The sequence below is a fragment of the Myxine glutinosa genome, chromosome 6 (assembly GCF_964187855.1).
Source record: "Myxine glutinosa chromosome 6, kmMyxGlut1.1, whole genome shotgun sequence".
Classification (NCBI taxonomy): Eukaryota; Metazoa; Chordata; class Myxini; order Myxiniformes; family Myxinidae; genus Myxine; species Myxine glutinosa.
Window position 1 is genome coordinate 16,912,201 of NC_136266.1, and position 22,491 is coordinate 16,934,691.

General features: G+C 52.1%; 1 protein-coding gene across 1 annotated transcript in view; it reads right to left on the reverse strand.

The window, feature by feature from the left end:
- Positions 1–22,491, reverse strand: part of LOC137429619 (vasoactive intestinal polypeptide receptor-like) — a 135,390-nt gene that overhangs the window by 99,264 nt on the left and 13,635 nt on the right. Inside the window, exon 2 of the mRNA XM_068119688.2 lies at positions 11,213–11,307. Within this exon, the coding sequence (XP_067975789.2) occupies positions 11,213–11,307 (95 nt within the window). The remainder of the gene's footprint in view (positions 1–11,212; positions 11,308–22,491) is intronic.

Below are 22,491 nucleotides of genomic sequence, written 5' to 3' on the forward strand. Positions count from 1 at the left end.
AGACAGAGAGAGAGAGAGACAGAGAGAGAGAGACAGAGAGAGAGAGAGACAGAGAGAGAGAGAGACAGAGAGAGAGAGAGACAGAGAGAGAGAGAGACAGAGAGAGAGAGAGACGAGACAGAGAGAGAGAGAGACAGAAGAGAGAGAGACAGAGAGAGAGAGACAGAGAGAGAGAGACAGAGAGAGAGAGAGACAGAGAGAGAGAGAGACAGAGAGAGAGAGAGACAGAGAGAGAGAGAGAGAGACATGAGAGAGAGAGAGAGACAGAGAGAGAGAGAGACAGAGAGAGACTTTTTTTCTTTTTTCTTTTTTTCTTTTTTGGACTTTTGTATCTTTTTATTATAAAAGTATAAAACCATTCCACAAAGCAGTGTCAAACCAAGCAACGAGTTCAAAGAAACATTGTATAAGGATCATAAACACACCAAAAAAGAACAAAGGATATTCAAAAGAAATCAGCAAGTAAAAAATTTTTACCAACCAAAGGTGAGGACACAAACAGTAACCACAAACAATTTTAAAGGAAATGCTTCACAACAAGAACTATGAACACATCAAGAGCAAATTAAGCGTTTGATTAAATAAAGTGAAAAATTGAGAAAGGGAAAGAGAGGGGGGTAGAGAGAGAAGGGGAGAGAGAGAGGGGGAGAGAGGGAAGGGGGGAGAGAGAGAGAGGGAGAGAGAGAGAGAGAGAGAGAGAGAGACTTTTTTTTTTCTTTTTTTTTTTTCTTTTTTTTTTTATTGGTGATCCCAATGCGATCCAAATGGACAGACCAGGAGACAAAACCTCGCACTAACCAGTAGCCGGGAGCGACAGAGCATCCGTGTCCTTCCCAACCGTGTTCCTTTCTGAATGCACCATGTAACACGTCACCATGTTCACTGTTGGAGGAATGTTTGTGAACGCATTACATCATAACACTTTTCAGATATGTTTTCCTTGATGAACTTGGGGACTTGTGAGCCACTCCAGAGGTGTTGAAAAAAAAGAGCCGAATCGTAATGGGCAGGTGCTCCATCTTGGAGGTGCTCCATCTTGGAGGTGCGCCATCTTGCAGGCACGCAATGTTGCAGGTTATTCATCTTGCAGGTCATCCATCTTGCAGGTGCCCCATCTTGTAGGTGCTCCATTTGTATGAAGCTTTGGAGTTGCAAGCTTTCTGGGGCTACAGCGGTGATCAGTTCACTCATTTACCCCCGGGTCGAGCTGTAACCCCCCCCCCCCCCCCCCCCCCCCCCCCCCCCCCCCCACCCCCCAAATTTGGAGAGAGAGAGGGGGAGAGAGAGAGAGAGAGAGAGAGAGAGAGAGAGAGAGAGAGAGAGCGAAGGGGGAGAGAGAGGGAGAGAGAGAGAGAGAGAGAGAAACATTCGACATTTGTCCCCGTTTGTTGCCAGGAAAACATTGTTCACAGACAGACAGACAGATGAGAGAGAGAGAGAGACAGAGAGACAGAGAGAGACCAGAGAGACAGAGAGATGACAGAGAGAGACAGAGAGAGAGACAGAGAGAGAGACAGGACAGAGAGAGAGAGAGACAGAGAGAGAGACAGAGAGAGAGACAGAGAGAGAGAGACAGAGAGAGAGAGAGACAGAGAGAGAGACAGAGAGACAGAGAGAGAGAGAGAGACAGAGAGAGAGACAGAGAGAGAGACAGAGAGAGAGAGACAGAGAGAGAGAGACAGAGAGAGAGAGACAGAGAGAGAGAGACAGAGAGACTTTGACTTTTACATCCTTTTTATTACAAAAATATCAAAAAGTATATTTTGTAAAACGTATAAATACAACCATTTCACAAAGCATTTCACAAATCAGAGGTAAAAAAACAAGCAAAACCATTTTAAAGGGAACATTTACATGAAGACCATTAGTCCATCAAGAAAGGGAACAGGAAAAAAAATAATAAAGTGTTTTGCTCCTCACAAAGAAATCATAGCATGCTCGAGGAGTGATCAATCTGTGATCAGCACACCATTTTGCACAGAGCAAAGCGCATTATTCAATGCCCATATACTTTTGAAGATCAATACTTTATCCATATATGTATAGAAACAAAATTCTGTTTTAATCCGGGCAAAAACAAGTCCTTTAAAACAGGCCGGGAGGTTATCTGTACATCTTATAGGATTTTCAATTTGCATTTTCCTCGTGCGATATATTGCTTTCTTTGCCATGGCAACGAGAAAGTTCGCTAGGGCCACTTCTATTTGGTGTGTGTTTGAGGCAAAGCAAAAAATGAAAGAATTCAAAGTAAAGTTTAAAGAAAGCTTCATGCACATTTCATGCAGCAAACCAAATAAAGGAATCAAGCGTGCACATTCAACGTAAGCATGTGACACGGTCTCAAGAGCACCACAGAAGGGACAATGGTCAGATATTTCAGGAGAAAAAACATGCAAGAGCTTATTGGTGGGTAATACCCAATGTGCCAACCTCCACGACAGGTCGGCAGTTTTCTTTGGAATAAGTATGTGATAATAGGCTTTCCAGTTAGGTTGGAAGGGGTATTCTGTAGGCAAGCAATTGTGCCACTTCCTTGACTGCCAAGTTCCTAAGGAGGGCCGGATTGCTTTGACGCAGGCCTGGTATATTGCACGATTTTCCAGACCTGCAGATCCCAAAACGTATTTTTGGTAAATATTTTATTATTGTACCAGAATTCATTACAGTGGGGGTGACTTCTAAATTTGGGAAACAGAGGCTTGGCTCACAAACAATTGGGCCAATTGAGAGACAGAGAGAGAGAGAGACAGAGAGAGAGAGAGACAGAGAGAGAGAGACAGAGAGACAGAGAGAGAGAGAGAGAGAGAGAGAGAGAATTTAACAAACACTTTAGGGCCGTGGTTCTTAACCTGGGTTCGACCGAACCCCAGGGGTTCAGTGAGCCAGTCTCAGGGGATCGGCGGAGGTCCTCCGAAACGCATTGCAATTTGTTTTTTGTTTGTTTTTAGTTTTGTATCAATTTTGAATCTATGTGTAATTACGCTTATTATTAATATTATTATTATTTTGCTATGTATGTCACGAACGAATGGAAATGTTATTTGTAATTGTATTCCCATCCCATTCATGGTTTCTCTGGTCTGTGTTTAAGATAAGTTGTTTCACACTGACTGTAGTAAGTTGAATCAATGAGCAACTTGCTAATTATTCTGTTGATGGTGCTTACTTGCTTACTTACTTACTGGATGTTGGACTTTGCAGGTGTTCGGAAATTCCAGTGAATAGCCTCGATTAGCTTGCCGTGTGCCGTGTGCCATGCGTCATTGGTCACGCCTTACGTTGGAGTTACTGATTAATTGAAAAGTAAGTTGGAAATGCTTGTGGATATGCAGGGCGGGTTCAGAGTTATATTAAAGTCAAAAGTGGATGGTGATCATAAAATATGATTGAATTACTCAGAAAATTAGGTGGAGGTGATATAACTCCTTTGGTCGCAATTCAAATCTAACAATTCGCAGTTTTCTATGTAATATTATAATCAGATTTGAGGTGACATCGAGTTGAGTAGATAATAAATCCCGTCATCGTAACTATAAGTTATGTTTTCTTTGTTAAAATTTCTCAGTTTTCAGAGGGGTACTGATTATATTTAAGCATGTCCCTTTTAAAATTTTTGTCATATCATTATTTGCCCGAACTCAATTAAGATCAGTTCGTTACTTTTTTATTTTATTTTTTGCAGTACGTCGAGCAAAAAAAGGAAGTGGTCGGAGGATTACGTGCGGTACGGGTTCACATGTTTGACGGAACGGGACGGAAGTCAGCGTCCTCAATGCATGCTTTGCAATGTCAAGTTGAGCAACTCCAGCCTAGCACCAGCAAAACTACGGGAACACTTCAAAAAACTGCACGGCGAGGGGTAGTACAAAGACGCAACGCTGGATGAATTCAAATTGAAGAGAGTCTGATTCGACGCAAGTGCTACCTTGCCCACTCTCGGCTTCGTTCCAATTGACAAACCGATCCTCACCGCGTCTTATGAAGTTGCGCACATGATCGCAAATCAGGGCAAACCGCACACCGTTGGCGAGACACTCATCAAACCGGCCGCGTTGAAGATGGCCAACATCATGCTGGGAAAAGCTGCTGAAAACAAGTAGTCTCTCGTTCCACTCTCAAATGACACCATCAGATGCAGAATCGACGACATGAGCGACGACATCCTCGCCCAGGTAGTTGTAGATTTAGTCGTGAGCCCAACATAATTCAGCCTTCAACTCGACGAGACCACCGACGTTTCGAATTTGAGCCAGCTCATCTTATTTGTGCGTTATGTCAAAGGAGACGAGATCAAGGAAGACTTTCTGTTCTGCGAGCCTCTCACAACAACAACGAAGGCAGCTGACGTGAAGAAGCGGGTGGACGACTTCTTCAGAAGCAACGGCCTCTTGTGGAACATGGTGTCTGCAGTTTGCTGGGACAGAGTTCCAGCCATGCTGGGATGCAACTCCGGTTTTGGAGCGCTGGTGAAGGCCGATGCACCACACGTCATCGTCACGCACTGCGTCCTACACAGACACGCGCTGGCATCAAAAACCCTGCCTCCAAAACTGGCCAATGTTCTGAAAATCGTTGTTGAAACTGTGAATTACGTGCGAAGCCGTGCTCTGAATCATCGCATCTTCAAAGAGCTGTGCAATGAAATCGGCTTTGAATTCGAAGTCCTTCTCTACCACTCTAACGTTCGATGGTTATCACGAGGGAAGGTAGTGAGCCGTGTTTTTGCCTTGCGTGTAGTATTAGCCCTGTTTTTGCGAGAACACCAGCATTGCCATGCAACGCACTTCCAAGAGTCAGAGTTCAACCTCGCCTTGGCGTACTTGGCTGACATCTTTGACGCACTCAATCATCTCAATTGCCAGATTCAGGGCGGTGGAGTGAACGTCATCGAATCTGAAGAAAAGCTGAGCGCTTTCTGAAAGAAGTTACCGTTGTGGAGGCGGCGAACAGAGAACGACAACTTCGCGAACTTTTCGCTACTGGACGAGTGCGTGAGCGGGATCGAAGACGAGTCTGAAGTTGGAAGCACTGCTGTACCGGGGGAGCTGAAGCAAGCGATTGCCACGCGACTTGGATGAGCTGGGAAAGTCATTCGATGGCTACTTCCCCGACCAAGAGCAATACCCAGCATGGGTGCGGCAGCCGTTTACTTTCGACATTGCAACGGCAGATGTCAACAACCAATACCTCGACGACCTCATCGAACTTCAGCAGAGCCAGACTCAACAACAACTCTTCGGCACAACAACGCTCTCAACGTTTTGGTGCCACCAAATGGAAGGGTATCCTCACATCCCTAAAATTGCCCTTGAGATCCTCACGCCGTTCGTTACAACGTATCTCTGCGAGCATGCGTTTTCGAAACTGGTGGACATTAAAACAAAGAAATGGAGCAGGCTTGCATGCGAAAATGATTTGAGGGTGGCCCTTGCCAAAACAAAACCATGCATTTCCCAGATCGTCTCCCGAAAAGAAGAACAGAAAACGCATTAAGATGCAATTCTTCTTAATTTTTTCGTCAATCGTTTCGTTGAGGGGTTCCGCGAGTGTTCGGTGGGTTTCGTTAGGGTTCGGCGCCTTTAAAAAGGTTAAGAACCACTGCTTTAGGGGATGTCTGCACACATAATTAGTCTGTGAGAGTAATAGTTCATAAAAAAAAAAAAGAAGACTTTACTGCAATCACAAGCTTTGACTTTCTAATTAACAAAGTCCCACACAATTGGGTTTTTTGCCCAACTTCAAAGTGAGTTGCCTAATGGAGAAACTTTGACCTACCTGATCATTTTCTTGAAAATAATAGGTGAGCATACAACAGGTGATCAAACTGGCATTGAGCCAAGCCACTGAGCAATGAGCCAAGGTGTGTTGCCAATCTAAGATTTACCTACACACCCTTAACTACATGTACTTCACCTGCCACCACAATACTCGACAGGGGATATAAAACAAACACACAATTGCTACAACATCCATGACAGATGATGTTGAATGGGGAAGAAATAAATCCCTGTTGTAGCGGTTACTGCTGGATGCACACAATCGCCTTGCACCGGCCAGAACACGGCCAGACGCGCCTCTCCCGGGCATGCCCGGACTCACTGTTCCCGGGCACGCCCGAACCTCCCGGGCACGCCCGGTCTCGTCTTTCCCAGGCATGCCCGCTCTCGCCTTTGCAGGGCTCGCCCAGAGCGTCCGGGCATGCCCGCTATCGCCTTTTCAGGGCTCGCCCAGAGCGTCCGGGCATGCCCGCTATCGCCTTTCCAGGGCTCGCCCAGAGAGTCCGGGCATGCCCGCTATCGCCTTTCCAGGGCTCGTCCAGAGCGCCCGGGCACGCCCAGCCTCGACTTGCCAGGCCGCAGCCAAACACGCCCGGGCAGGTCCAGACTCGCCTTTCCAAGGCTCGCCCTTGACACCCGGGCATGCCCGGTATAGCTTTTGGCGGGCAAACTTCCCGACATAAATGGGTATATATATTGCTGCCCGATAAACGGGCTTGTCAGAATACCTGAGCTGTTTTGTTTCAATAAAGCAACTCGGACGAATTCCGTCTTTGGTCGCGTCAATTCTTTCGACTCGCGTTGGAGCGCAGTTCCTTCATTGGTGACCTACCGACATGGATACGGCAGTGACGCTTAAACTGCCTACCTTCTGTTTGGTTCGCTCAGGCGGACTCTCAGTTCGCCCTGCGAGGCATCACCGTGGACGACACCCGCTTCCACCATGTTGTGGCGGCGCTCGGTCCCGCCACCGCGGCCCGCGCCTTGAGCCTCCTCGAGCACCCGCCGGCTGCTGACAAATACGACGCGCTGAAGACACTCCTCCTCGACGCTTTCGCCCTCTCACCGGCAGCACGCGCACGGCGCCTGCTCGCTCTGCCCGAGCTCGGCGACACGCGCCCGTCCGAGCGCATGGACTATATGCTCTCGTTGCTCGGTGAGCACTCTCCGGATTTTCTGTTCCGCGAGCTGTTCCTTCGCCAGCTGCCTCACCCGGTACGCCTCGCCCTGGCTGGCACGTTGATCACGGATTCCCGCGCCCTCGCCAGGGAAGCCGATAAGATCTCCTCGGCGGGCCAGCACATCGGCGCGGTTACCTGGAGCCCGCCGCCGTCCGAGGCGACGCCCACGACACCCGAGCGCCCTGCGCGGTTGGAGGCCGAACTGCCGGTGCAACTGGCGGCCGCCACGCCGCACCGCCCGCTTCTGACACGACGGCCGGGGCCTCCACCTGACCGGGCGTGGTGTTATTACCACGCCAGGTTCGGACACAAGGCTCGGACGTGCCGGCCCCCATGCACTTTCGGCAGGTCGGGAAACAGCCGGGCCGGCGTTCATTCCCAGCCATGAGCGCCGGCCACTCGGGCAACTTGCTGTTTATTCGGGACAAAGCGTCTGGGCGGCGTTTCCTGTGTGACACCGGCGCCCAACTGAGCGTCATACCCGCCTCCGAGCAGGACAGGCGGGACGCCGTTTGCGGCCCCTCTTTGGTCGCTGCTAATGGCTCGGCCATACGCACTTTCGGCCCACGCGTCGTCACCCTCTGCTTCGGCAGCCAGCGTTTTCAATGGACTTTTGTGACCGCCTGCGTCCCCATGGCTTTGCTGGGCGCCGACTTCCTCTGCGCGCACGGGCTGCTGGTCGACGTCAAACGTCGTCGCCTTGTCAACGCCGAGACCTTCAGCTCCCTGGCGTGCACGATGAGCAGCTCCACGCCGACCGAACTGGCGTGCGCCCTCCCGGCAGCGAACGAGTTCGCTCGCCTGCTCGCGGAATTCCCGGCCCTCACGCGGCCGACGTTTTCGGCCGTCACGGTGCGGCACGGGATCGAGCACCACATACCCACTACGGGCCTGCCGGTCTACGCCAGGGCCCGCCGCCTCGACCCGACCAAGCTCGCCGTGGCGAAGGCCGAGTTCGACGCGTTGGAGCACCTCGGCATCGTGCGGCGCTCCGATAGCGCGTGGGCCTCGCCACTGCACATCGTGCCAAAGCCGGGGGGTGGATGGCGCCCGTGTGGCGACTACCGCCGTCTCAACGACGCTACCACCCCCGACAGGTACCCGATCCCGCATATTCAGGACTTTTCCGCCCGTTTGGCGTGACGGGTCATCTTTTCGAAAATTGACCTGATACGGGGCTACCACCAGGTACCTGTCCGGGCGGCCGACGTCCCGAAGACGGCCGTCATCACGCCGTTCGGCCTGTTCGAATTTTTGCCGATGCCGTTTGGCCTCAAGAACGCGGCCCAGGCGTTCCAGCGCTTGATGGACGGCATGCTGCGCGACCTGCCGTTTCTTTTCGTCTATCTGGACGATATCCTCGTCGCCAGCACGTCCCGCGCCGAGCACCTCCTCCACCTCCGAACACTGTTCGGTCGCCTCAGCGAGCACGGCTTAATTGTCAACCCGGTCAAATGCCACTTCGGCGCGACGACCGTTGACTTTTTGGGCCACCGCATCACCAAGACCGGGGCCGTGCCGCTGCCGACCAAGGTCGAGGCCATCACCACATTCCCGCGTCCCCGTTCCATCAAGGCCCTCCAAGAGTTCCTCGGCATGGTGAATTTTTATCACCGATTCGTGCCCCGCGCTGTTCAGCTCATGCGGCCCCTTTACGAGGCCCTCCGGGGCAAGCCGGCCAAGCATGACATTGTTTGGTCCGCGGCCATGGACGCGGCCTTCGCCAGTGCCAAACGGGCCCTCGCCGACGCAACGCTGCTGGCTCACCCGGTGCTCAACGTGCCCATCGCCCTCACTACGGACGCCTCCAACTACGCGGTGGGCGCCGTCCATGAGCAATGGGTGGACGGGGTTTGGCAGCCACTCGCTTTTTTCAGCCGGCAACTCCGGCCGAACGAGTTAAACTACAGCACGTTCGACCGCGAGCTGCTCGGGCTATTCCTGGCCGTTCGCCATTTCCGACACCTCCTGGAGGGCCGCCCGTTCACGGCTTTCGTCGACCACAAGCCGTTGGTCTACGCAATGGCTAAGGTCACGGAGCCGTGGTCGGCCCGCCAGCAGCGCCACCTCTCCGCCGTGTCGGAGTTCACCACGGACATCCGGCACGTCGCCGGCAAAGACAACGCCGTGGCCGACTGTCTTTCTCGGGCCAGCGCGAACGCGGTCCACCTCGGCGTGGACTTCGCGCTCATGGCGGCCGACCAGACCACCGACGCCTCGGTGCAGGCACTCCGTGCGGCGGACACGGGCCTCCGCCTGGCCGACATTCCCTTCGCGGGCACCGTCCTGCTCTGCGACGTCTCCCAGGGCCAGCCTCGCCCCATCGTGCCCGTTTCCTGGCAGCGCCGCATCTTCGCCTCCATCCACGGCCTTTCTCACCCGGGCCGGAAAGCTTCTCAGAAGCTGGTGTCGGCGCGTTTCGTCTGGCACGGCCTTCGACGAAACATCCGCGACTGGGCCAACGCCTGCACGGCCTGCCAGCGGGTCAAGGTCCACCGCCACACCCAGGCCCCGCTGGCACCTTTCGCCGTGCATGAACGGCGTTTCGACCACGTCCACGTGGACCTGGTGGGTCCCCTGCCCCCCCCGCGGGGGTTCACCCACCTGCTCACCATGGTGAACAGGACCACCAGGTGGCCGGAGGCCGTGCCCCTCGCCTCCACCACCACCGCCGACGTGGCGCAGGCGTTCATCGCCACCTGGGTCGCGCGCTTCGGCGCACCAGCGGACATCTCGTCCGACCGCGGCCCACAGTTCACGTCTGAGCTTTGGGGCGCGGTCGCCCGTTCGTTGGGGGTCACGCTGCACCGCACCACGGCCTACCACCCCCAAGCCAACGGGTTGTGCGAGCGGTTTCACCGCTCCATGAAGGCCGCACTCATGGCCGGCATTCAGGACGACGGTTGGGCCGACCGGCTGTCGTGTGTCCTTTTGGGCCTTCGCACGGCCCCCAAGGAAGACCTCCAGGCGTCCGCCGCCGAGCTCGTCTACGGCCAGCCGCTCCGCGTCCCGGGCGAATTCGTGCCCGACGCTACCAGTCCCTGGTCCGCCGCTCGCCAGCGCTCGGACCTCCAGGAGGCCGCCCGACGATTTGCCCCCGTGCCGACGTCCCGCCACGGTGGCCCCCAGTCCTACGTCCCCCCCGGCGCTTCGCACAGCGGAGTACGTCTTTGTGCGTCATGACGCGCACCAGGGGCCACTCCGGCCGCTGTACGACGGGCCCTTCCGGGTCCTGCGACGGGGCGACAAGTCTTTCATCGTCGACTTCGGCGGCCGGCCGGACCGGATTTCTGTGGACCGCCTCAAACCGGCGCACATGGACGTCGACCGACCACCACGGTTGGCCCTTCCTCCACGGCGAGGCCGCCCCCCGTCCACAGTTCCCCCCGCTCGACCACCCACCACCACGTCGGACCCCTCCCCACGACCCTCCAGGGGTCGCTTCGGCCAGGTCATTCGGACCCCCCTTAAATTGACCCTGCCGGTGCAGGTCGATTCTGGAGGGGCGTGTGTAGCGGTTACCGCTGGATGCACACAATCGCCTTGCACCGGCCAGAACACGGCCAGACGCGCCTCTCCCGGGCATGCCCGGACTCGCTGTTCCCGGGCACGCCCGAACCTCCCGGGCACGCCCGGTCTCGTCTTTCCCGGGCATGCCCGCTCTCGCCTTTCCAGGGCTCGCCCAGAGCGTCCGGGCATGCCCGCTATCGCCTTTCCAGGGCTCGTCCAGAGCGCCCGGGCACGCCCAGCCTCGACTTGCCAGGCCGCAGCCAAACACGCCCGGGCAGGTCCAGACTCGCCTTTCCAAGGCTCGCCCTTGACACCCGGGCATGCCCGGTATAGCTTTTGCCGGGCAAACTTCCCGACATAAATGGGTATATATATTGCTGCCCGATAAACGGGCTTGTCAGAATACCTGAGCTGTTTTGTTTCAATAAAGCAACTCGGACGAATTCCGTCTTTGGTCGCGTCAATTCTTTCGACTCGCGTTGGAGCGCAGTTCCTTCACTGTAACTTTAAAACATCTTTAAAACCATGTATATCAATAAACCTGCCACCTCTTTTTGCAACGAATATATTTTATTGAAAAAGTGTCCGTCAAAATTAAGTTATTTACACTTTTTACGACCAAATAACCTAAACTCAGACAATCGATAATAATCTGGTAATCAGTTGATTATCAGAATAACTGAAAATTCACATCATATCACATTCGAGCTTTGTGTTAATTCCCTTGGGAGTACAAACACTCACCAGGCCTTCATCAAATTCGTCAGGGACACAAGCTACATTGTAGGTCGGAATGAGGTGAGACCATCCCCTTGATGTGCACACTCTGCTCACCACTCCTGTTCAAAAGTGCAGGCAATGGGAAAACAACATGAAAACACATGCAGCACACACAGTCAAATATTAATTAATTGATTAACTATTCAATGGAGCATTTCAAAATTCAAAGAAAATTCCAAAATTCTATTCCACCCACCTTTCCCATCTGTACTCGTCTATTAAGTTGTCCACATAAAGTTGTAGCAACCTGAACTTGACTCACGACTACTTGATTCGGTTAAATTCAAACAGACACTGCATTAAAAGTTTGGTGTACTTTGAAATTGAAATTCCCCGAGCTCATTACCCATAAATATTCAACAAATGTAACGACAGTACAACTTCAGTACTCTAACCTCATTACGAAGGCAAAACGTCACGTTTGTACCAACTTTTACCAAAAACTATCTCTCTTTTACGAATGCTTCCCACGAATGCAATTTTGTGATGCAAATGAAACTAGAAAGCATCTGAAAATGCAAAGCCAGTCCACGTCCGTTTGTATTGGACGTCTTCTTATTCTTCCGTATGTTCGAAATAATGAGAAGTTAAAAAAAATACAAAATGAAAATAGATTTCATGCAGCCTTGACCTTTGAGCTTTAGATCTAAAAAAATAATCAGCTTCTGGCTTTTGATTTGTGAACCAATTCTGTGACACAATATGCAAATTCTTAAAAATTTCAGGTCAATCGGGTGAAAATTGATGATTTTATGAAATGCTGACCTTTGAGTTTTAGTCTAAAAATAATGAGCTTCTAGCTTTTGATTTGTGAACCAATTCTGACCCAATATGCAAATATTTTTAATTTCAGGTCAACCGGGTGAAAATTGACGATTTTATGTCACATTGACCTTTGACCTTTTGACCTTTTCACCAAATTATTAATTTGCCTCCTCCATATTACCATAATAAACCTTTGTTGAAAATTTGATGACAAAACTCAAATGGTAAATTTAAATTTCAGGTCAATTGTATGAAAATTGATGATGTTTTTCAGTTTTGACCTTTAGATCTAAAACAAAACCAAAAATCTAACAGCGGCGTAGCCGGGCTTGTCAAATATTATAAACCACAAGCACATATCATTAGCTTTTCAAACCGTCACTAATGCTGTTTATAACATTTAAAAAAAAAAAAATCTGTTTTTTGAAGAATGTTTTTTCTGTTTATGACATTAAACAGAAATTTGGAGGAATCGCGACATCGATGAGGTAAGTCTTGCTTACAGAACTGAGCGAAGATCTACTGTAATCTATATACCCCACAAGGTTTGAAGGTGTGCTCATTTATCAAACAGCGAGCTAGCACTTGTCAAGCCAGCCGTTCCCTAATGGTTTTGAATGGAATGCTAGTCGGTGGGTGGAGCAGCCGTCGTAATGACATCATCGACGTCATGACGTAATGGACACAAAACTGCCGCTTCTTAAATATGTAGAACATGATATATTTTAACCAGTACGTTTGCAGTCACTACAAGGGATTAGTGTTATGATAAATTTACTACAATATTAACGTTACGTTATCATTCTTTCGAAAATGATATTACGATTAAAAAAACCGAGACTAATTCCTTACTTCCTCGGTTATTAATATTAGTGCCGAACAACACTCATCATTGATCATGGACCATACACCGCTTCAATCCATAAACTTTCCATTCATGACATTGGGATTAAAGTATTATGGTTATATTTACTATATTATTATTACGAAAACGATACTACTGAAACGACACACTACTGTATTAAGAAACCTCGTCTTAATTTGTCCGAAGCAGTCCGAAGGTGAAGCATAACGCCGAAGGCCTCTACGTACCGTTTTGTTGGAAGAGACGTAACGCCGATGCTTTCGATATTTCATGATGATTTTAACAATCGGTTTGTTTGTGTTTCACACAGAATGAAGAACATAAATGTAGAGCATGGTGATTGTGATATATGACAGGTTTGACGATATGTTCGGCATGAACGGCATATAAATCAAAATGGCGGCGTGTGGAATCAGATGCTGCACGTGGCACGGCCGTAATGACATCAGACGTAATCACATCACCCTGTCATGTGACCAGATTTTCAGCTCTGATTGTAGACTGGTTCAATTTCCAGCAAATGTGATTGCATGAGGCATTTTTGAGGAAAAGCAAACAAATAGGTTTTTCTTAAAGGGAATTTTGTGCTGAATATGAATATCTTGTTTGTGTTTCCCAAAATTGCCTAATTAGGTCATTAATTAAGGTCAAAGGTCAATAAGTGCAAAATTCAAGTTTTCACAGAAATTGTTTTATTTTTAATATTCAATACAGTGGTGAAAAAGATTTTCCAATATCTATCATATTAAGCCATACATTGCATGTCAAAGATTTGAATTTAATGGAAAATGTGAAAGAAATTTTCACTTCTGTGGAGAATATCTCCGCAACGGTTGACCTTTCTACGGAGTGCCATGTCAGTCGATTTCCCTTTGATGTTTCATGTCAAAATGCACCAGTGAAAAGAATATATGGCATAGCATCATTGTCTAGGATCAGGGGAATGAGACTTTGTTGTTTGTTTTGCGAAATTTGCATAATTAGCCACCAATTAAGGTCAAGGGTTAATTAGTACAAAATGCGAATTTTTATGAAATTTTCGTAAGGTCCTATTTGACGTCCCCTAGATGAATTTACAAGAATTTTCTACATATCATTCAAATTAAACGTCATATTATGTGCCGAATATTCAAATTAAATGAAAAATGTGATAGGAATTCTTGATTCTATCGCCAATATCTCAATAACGGTTCAATTGCCAATATCTCAATAACAGTTCAATTTTGGTCGCATGGATTTGTCTCTTTTCCAACGTAGGCCACCAAAACTGATTTTGGTTTCCTCTCTATATATGACAACAATATATCTAACAATATATTAGAAAGGAATATGTCACCTTTTTATATTTCTATATTTTATATTTATATTTCACCCCCTTAAACCAACACTGATGAAGAGTCAAATAACCGTATTGTGGCAATATCCTAGCATTGGCGTTATTTAGTCTTGTTTTTGCATGTTACATTGTTACAGTCTCCGAGTCACTGCATTTGCATGCGTCCGTACACTTCAAATCCCATTTCCTGCACGAACACCTATCACAGGTGCAACCCTTGGTACAGCCACACTGTACAATGTCCTTGCATGCTTTTGGGATAGGGGGTAAAGATGTGAGCACCGGTGAGAGAAGACCATCAACCAGCTTCCATCCAGCAGAGTCCATTGGGGAAGGAATTACTGGGTTTGGATTGCACGCTTCTCTCCATATGAAGCTCTGGTCATTTGCACGCTGTATATGGTGATGTGCAGCATCACTGGATGGTGGCATTGATTCTGGTGCCTGACATTTACTGAACAGCTTTACTGAACAGCGAACATATCACATGTTCTTGTGATATCACATCTCACGAGATGATATATCATCACATTACTGAACATTTACTGAACTCACAGTTCAGTTCCCACAGTTCCCACAACTCACAGTTCAGAACTCACAGTTACTGTTCCCTCACTCACTCACATTTACTGAACAGCGAACATATCACATGTTCTTGTGATATCACATCACTTGTGATATTACTCACAGTTCAGTTCCCACAGTTCCCACAACTCACAGGTCAGAACTCACAGTTACTGTTCCTTCACTCACTCACATTTACTGAACAGCGAACATATCACATGTTCTTGTGATATCACATCTCATGAGATGATATATCATCTCACGTTCTTGTGATATCACATCTCATGTGATATCACATGATATCACTTGTGATATCACATCTCACGAACATATCACATGTGAACATATCACATGTCCCTATCACATGTACCACAATTCTTACCATGAACAGCGAACAGCAAACTTCTCACATTTTCCATTAAATTCAAATCTTTGACATACGATATATGGCTTAATATGACAGATACTCGATAAACTTTTTCGCCAATGTATTGGATATTAAAAATAAAATAATTTCTGTGAAAACTTGAATTTAGCACTTATTGACCTTTGACCTTAAATAATGACCTAATTAGGCAATTTTGGGAAACACAAACAAGATATTTATATTCAGCACGAAAATCCCTTTAAGAAAAACCTATTTGTTTGCTTTTCCTCAAAAATGCCTCATGCAGCTTAAATGAGCACATTTTTGAATTTCTTGCCTAGACTATTGGGAAACGTTTGAGGGGACATACATACATACATACATACATACGTCATACATACATACAATCATACATACATACATATGTGGCGGACACGATGGCTCGCTGGCGCAGAGACATAATTCCGCGCACCAGCGGGTGGCGGCCACGCCCCAGGTAGGGCGTGGCCGGGAGATATATACGCAGGCTCGCTGCCGCGCGCACGTTAGTGCGGATGAGTGAGCAATGAATAAAGAGCTCGATAATAACCAAAGCGTTGTGGCCTACCTTTGTTCAACGTGTGTGCTCCCGCACCACACTGGTGACCTCCGACTTGTTCAACCGTAGTTGAACCCCCGAACGAGCAATGGCCATCAACGCGATCAAGCTACCGGAGTTCTGGGAAGCGCAGGCCGACACCTGGTTTCTTCAAGCCGAGGCCCAATTCCAGCTCCGGGGCGTCACGGCGGACGACACAAGGTACTTCTACGTGGTCGCTGCCCTTGGCTCCGGCACGGCCGCGCACGTCGTGTCCTTCCTCCGGCACCCGCCGGACGAGGGCAAGTACGCGGCGCTCAAGCAGCTGCTCCTCGATACGTTTGGCCTCCCAGAGGCCGACCGCGCCGACCGTCTTTTGGACCTTCCCGCCCTCGGTGACACACGCCCGTCCACCCGCATGGATTACATGCTATCCCTGCTCGGCGACGGCCGCGCGGATTTCCTGTTCCGTGCTCTCTTACTCCGCGCACTGCCTGTACAGGTACGGCTCGCGTTGGCCGGATCAACCATTACGGAACCGCGGGCCCTGGCCAGGGAGGCGGACAAGTACTTCGCAGCCCACGACGCGCGGCCGGCATATAGCACGGCCGTCGTGGGTCCCAGCGCCGCGCACGGCGCGTGTGGTTCGGATCCTTCCGAGCACGGCGTAGGTTTGGCGGATCGCCGCGTGGCATGGCGTTCGGATCCTCCCGAATACGGCGTAGGTTTGGCGGATCGCCGCGTGGCATGGCGTTAGGTTCCTTCCGAGCGCGGCGTAGGTTTGACGGATCCATGCGTGGCCCCCGCCACGCCCCGCCCACCACCGTCGTCGCAACCGGCGCGGCGACCACCACCGGGCCAGACCTGATGCCATTTCCATGCCAGGTTCGGCCACAAGGCCAGGTCCTGTCGCCCGCCTTGTACTTTTGGCAGGTCGGGAAACGACCAGGCCGGCGCTCGCTTCCTGCCATGAGCGTTGGCCATACTGGCAGCCTGTTGTTCATAACGGACACCTCCTCGGGTCGTCGCTTCCTGTGCGACACGGGAGCGCAGGTGAGCGTCCTCCCTGCTTCCGCATCCGACCGGCAAGCTGCGGGCCGGGGCCCCGCTTTGCTTGCCGCCAACGGCACGCCCATCCGCACGTTCGGGAAGCGTTGCCTCTCGCTGCGGTTCGGGGGGCAGCGCTTTCAGTGGTCGTTCGTTACCGCTCGTGTCCCCATGGGCCTACTCGGAGCGGACCTCCTCTGTGCGCATGGGCTGCTGGTGGACGTGAGGCACAGACGCCTTGTCCAGGCCGAAACTTTCAGCTCGCTCGTTTGCGCGCTGAGCAGTTTGTTGAGCTGCTCCCTGGGCGGCTCACCGAGCGGCTCGCCAAGCGGCTGGCTGAGCGGTTCGGTTCCAGCAAGGTTGGTCTGCACGCTTCCGGCAGTGGACGAGTTCACCCACCTCCTCGCCAGTTTCCCGGCCCTCACGCGGCCCACTTTCTCAGCGGTGGCCGTCAAGCATGGGGTGGAGCATCACATCCCCACCGTCGGGCCACCGGTCTACGCCCTGGCGCGCCGCCTCGACCAGGCGAAGCTCGCCGTGGTGCAGGGGGTGTTCGCCACGCTGGAGCGATTGGGCATCGTCCGGCGCTCCAACAGCGCGTGGGCATCGCCGCTGCACATCGTGCCCAAGCCCGGCGGCGGGTGGCGGCCGTGCGGCGACTACCGCCGCCTCAACGATGCTACCACCCCCGACCGCTACCTGGTCCCTCACATCCAAGACCTTTCCGCCCGGTTGGCGAACATGTCCATCTTCTCCAAGGTGGACCTCATCCGCGGATACCACCAGGTCCCCGTCAGGCCGGAGGACATACCGAAGACGGCCGTCATTACACCATTCGGACTCTTCGAGTTTCTGCGGATGCCCTTCGGGTTGAAGAATGCGGCCCAGGCATTCCAGCGGCTGATGGACAGCGGACAGCGTCTTGCGCGACTTGGATTTCGTTTACGTCGACCTGGACGACATCCTCGTCGCAAGCGCGTCCCGTGAGGAGCACCTCCGCCATCTCCGCACGCTCTTCGAATGCCTGGACCGGCATGGCCTGATCGTCAACCCCGCCAAGTGCCAGTTCGGCGTCACCGAGATCGACTTTTTGGGGCACCGCGTCACCAGGCACGGGGCCATCCCCTTGCCGGCCAAAGTGGAGGCGGTCAGGGGTTTTCCGCGCCCCCACACCATCAAGGGGCTCCAGGAGTTCCTGGGCATGGTGAACTTCTATCACCGTTTCCTGCCCCGCATCGCCCAGCTCCTGCGCCCCCTGCATGAGGCCCTCCGGGGGAAGCCGGGCAAAGGCGACGTTGCCTGGACCGAGCCGATGGACGCGGCGTTCGCGGGCGCGAAGCTCGCCTTGGCTAACGCCACCATGCTCGCGCACCCGGCGCCCGATGCACCGATCGCCCTCACCACCGACGCGTCGGACTACGCGGTGCATGAGCAATGGGTGAAGGGGGCTTGGCAGCCGCTGGCGTTCTTTAGCTGGCAGCTCCGCCTGCACGAACGGCGGTACAGTACCTTCGACCGCGAGCTGCTCGGGCTCCACCTGGCGGCCCAGCACTTCCGCCATCTGCTCGAGGGCCGCTCGTTCGCGGCCTTCGTCGACCATAAGCCCCTGGTTTTTGCGATGGCCAAGGTCACCGAGCCGTGGTCGGCCTGGCAGCAGTGTCACCTCTCGGCCGTGTCCGAGTACACGACGGACATACGGCACGTCGTGGGGAAGGACAACCCAGTGGCGGATTGCCTTACCCGGTCCCTCGCCCACGCGGTCCACCTCGGGATCGACTATGCCCGGATGGCGGCGGACCAGTCCGCCGACCCCGCCGTCCAGGCTTTTCGGACCGCCGTCACGGACCTCCGCGTCGCCGAGGTACCGTTCGACGGTGAGGGCGCGGCCCTCTTGTGCGACGTCTCCCTCGGCCGGCCTCGCCCCATCGTGCCCGCTGGCTGGCAGCGCCGGGTTTTGACGCCATCCACGGCCTGTCCCACCCGGGCACGAAGGCCTCCCAAAAGCTGGTCGCCGACAAGTTCGTCTGGCATGGCCTCCGGAAGGCCGTCCGCGATTGGGCCAGGACGTGCCTCGCGTGCCAGCGCGCGAAGGTCCACCGCCACAACCGGGCCCCGCTGGTCCCGTTTACGGTGCCCGAACGTCGGTTTGACCGCGTTCACGTGGACTTGGTGGGACCTCTGCCCCCCTCGCGGGGTTTCACCCACGTCCTCACCATGGTGGACCGCACCACCTGGTGGCCAGAGGCCATGCCTTTGGCAGCAACGACGGCGGCGGACGTCGCGCAGGCATTCATCGCCACTTGGGTTGCCCGTTTCGGCACCCCCTCGGACATCTCGTCCGACCGCGGCCCCCAGTTCACCTCGGAGCTCTGGGGGGCGGTGGCGCGGGGGCTCGGCGTCCAGCTGCATCGCACCACGGCCTACCACCCACAGGCCAACGGCCTGTGCGAGCGTTTCCATCACGCCATGAAGGCCGCGCTCTGGGCCAGCCTCCGCGACGGCGGCTGGGTCGACAGGCTCCCCTGGGTCCTGCTTGGCCTCAGGACGGCGCCCAAGGACGACCTGCGCGCATCCGCGTCGGAGCTGGTCTTCGGACAACCGCTGCGGGTGCCGGGCGAGTTCCTCTCCGACTCCACAGCACCATGGTCCGCGGCGCAGCAGCGGGTGCCCGCCAACGCATGTCGCCCCGGAGCTTCGCACGGCGGAGTACGTGTTCGTCCGCCACGATGCCCACCGGACACCGCTGCAGCCCCCGTACGACAGGCCCTTCCGCGTGCTGGAGACCGGGGCGAAGCATTTCACCCTGGACATCGGCGGTGCTCCGGACCGCATCTCCGTGGACCGCCTCAAGCCGGCCCACCTCGACTTGGACCACCCCCCGCCATCGGCTCTGCCCCCGCATCGGGGCCGCCCCCCGGCGGGCGGACCCCCGGCTCCGCCCAACCCCGCCGTCACGTCACCCCCCGGTCCTGCACCCATCCCAGATGCCGCCGGAGGCATCCCAGACGCCGCCAGCCGCCCGTGGGTGCTTCGGCTGGGTCATCCGGTTGCCCCGCAAGCTGACCCTTCAGGTGCGCGGGAATTCTGGGGGGGCGCGTGTGGCGGACACGAAGGCTCGCTGGCGCAGAGACATAATTCCGCGCACCAGCGGGTAGCGGCCACGCCCCAGGTAGGGCGTGGCCGGGAGATATATACGCAGGCTCGCTGCCGCACGCACGTTAGTGCGGATGAGTGAGCAATGAATAAAGAGCTCGATAATAACCAAAACGTTGTGGCCTACCTTTGTTCAACGTGTGTGCTCCCGCACCACACATACATACATACATACATACATACATACATACATACATACATACATACATACAGATGGACAAACACTGTTCTAGACGGCTCTGCCCGATGGGCTACGCCGTAAAAATAATCAGCTTCTATGTTTTTATTGGTGAACCAATTATATGACCCAATATGCAAATTCTTAAAATTTCAGGTTAAATGGATGAAAATTGACGATTTTATGCAACCGTGACCTTTGATCTTTTGAATGAAAAAAAACAAAACAATCGATGTCTACCTTTTGATTAGTGAATCAATTCAGTGACAAAGTTATTAATTTGCCTTCTCCATATTCGCATCATAAAGCTTTGGTGAAAATTTGATGACAAAAGTCAAATTGAAATTTCAGGACAATTGGATGAAAATTGATGATTTTATGACGCTGACCTTTAACCTTTTGATGAAATTATTAATTTGTCTTCTCCATATCATCATAATAAAGCTTTGGTGAAAATTTGATGACAATAACTCAAATGGTAAAAAAAAAAGTTGCAGGACGGACGGACGGACGCACTCACGCACAGGATTGCAAAACCCCGTCTCCTTCTGCACAGGGGACGGGCTAATAAAGAAACTTTCTGCATTCCTATGCACTAGTTGTGTATAAAGTGCTTTCTGGCATGTATATTTCGCCCAGTCCCTAATCTACCCAATTATGTGTGAAACATGTTGGGCTTTCCACTAAAATCGGAATTGCATGGAGATTATTAATAGCCACACAAGCCAATGTAGAGAGCTTGCTAAAGTCTTCCGATATTAAGAGTTTACCACGTAGTGTGTGCTGGCATCGCAAGTAGGCCAGGCCAGGTGGGGCAGGCAGATCGCCATGTCCCTGACGATCATTAATGAGCAAGCTTGCTGGGCATTCACTGACAATATTGTAACAACAGTTTGGCAATTCTGAGATTAGCTGTTTTGAGAAACTTAGAATCCCAAATCCTTCATATTGTTGCCATCACCTGGACTTGAGTCTCCAACCTCCACAACACACAACCAGTGTCCTGCCCTCTAGCCCAGCGAACACAACAATGTTGGCTCGATGGCTCCAGGTGCACCTGGGCTCAGGGCAGGATCGACCCGGTCCGGTCTAGAGATGCGGGGAGGTCGCAGCGCTCGGAGGTAGTGACTTGCTCTTCTTCAAGCTGGGGGCGCATCTGACGTCACATCCGGTAAGTGGCTGCGTATATCCGGCGGGGAGTGACACGCCCTCGGCTCGTTAGCTCCGCCCCAGATGGAATCGGTCCGCCCTTCTTATTGGGTGCGGCGGGTTTACCAGGCTCCGCCCTTGATGAGGAGCTGACAGCCAGCCCCTTCGTGGTAACCCCGTGGAGCGCATGGTCATGGCGGCTAACCGAGCCGGTGTGAGGACGCACACTCCCCCCGCGCCGCGCCCATTCTCCTCTGTTGTTGTAGTTGTTGTTGTTGTTGTTGTTGTTGTTGTTTGGGGAAGAAGATGGGAGGAGGTATGGGAAGGTCCTAAACTCACTACTGGTGCCATATAATCACATTCTGGTGCAACGAAGAGTCAGAATTAATGGAAACGAGTCCTTAACTGACATAGACTAAGAATAACTAGCAAGATGTCCAAAAGTTGTCTACGTGAGATGCGGTGGACCTGGGCACGACATTTAATGGGGGAAAAAGGGGAAGGTCGGTTCTACAGAGTGTTGTTTACAGACAATGGGACTAGGGAATGGGGGATTGGGGATAGTTGGGGAGTATTGGGGAAATAGGGGAATATTTACAAGCGGATATGGAGGCCAAATTCCATATTCGCAACAATATTGTTGCCATCACCTGGACTTGAGTCTCCCACCTCCACAACACACAACCAGTGTCCTGCCCTCTAGCCCAGCGAACACAACAATGTTGGGCTGACGTCGGGAAATAGACGTCGCGTTTATAACCATGAAACAACGTTGGGCCAACGTCGGTAAATAGACGTCGCGTTTACAACCAATAAACAACGTTGGGCCAACGTTGGCAAATAGCCCAGTAAATAGACGTCGCGTTTACAACCAATAAAACAACGTCGGTAAATAGACCTTGCGCGTTTCCAACAAATAAACAACATTGGGCCGACGTCAACCAATCAACCAAATGCCAACGTTGACCCAACGTTGTTGTGTTAGCTGGGAGGCCACCATTGTCCCAATAATGGTTTTCTGCTTAAGAGGTTAAAATAGATTTGAACTAGAACGGCACTCAGTAGAGAGCATACCTCCACCAGGTGAACAGTTTACGTTTTGTATCCTAGTTCACAACACAACCTGACCAGAAAATCACAACACAGAATCACATTTAATCAAAATCATCCGTCCACAACTTTGAGATATCCTGCTTTGTATCGATTTTGGCCCTTACTTCCAATGGTGAAGAATCACTTAAA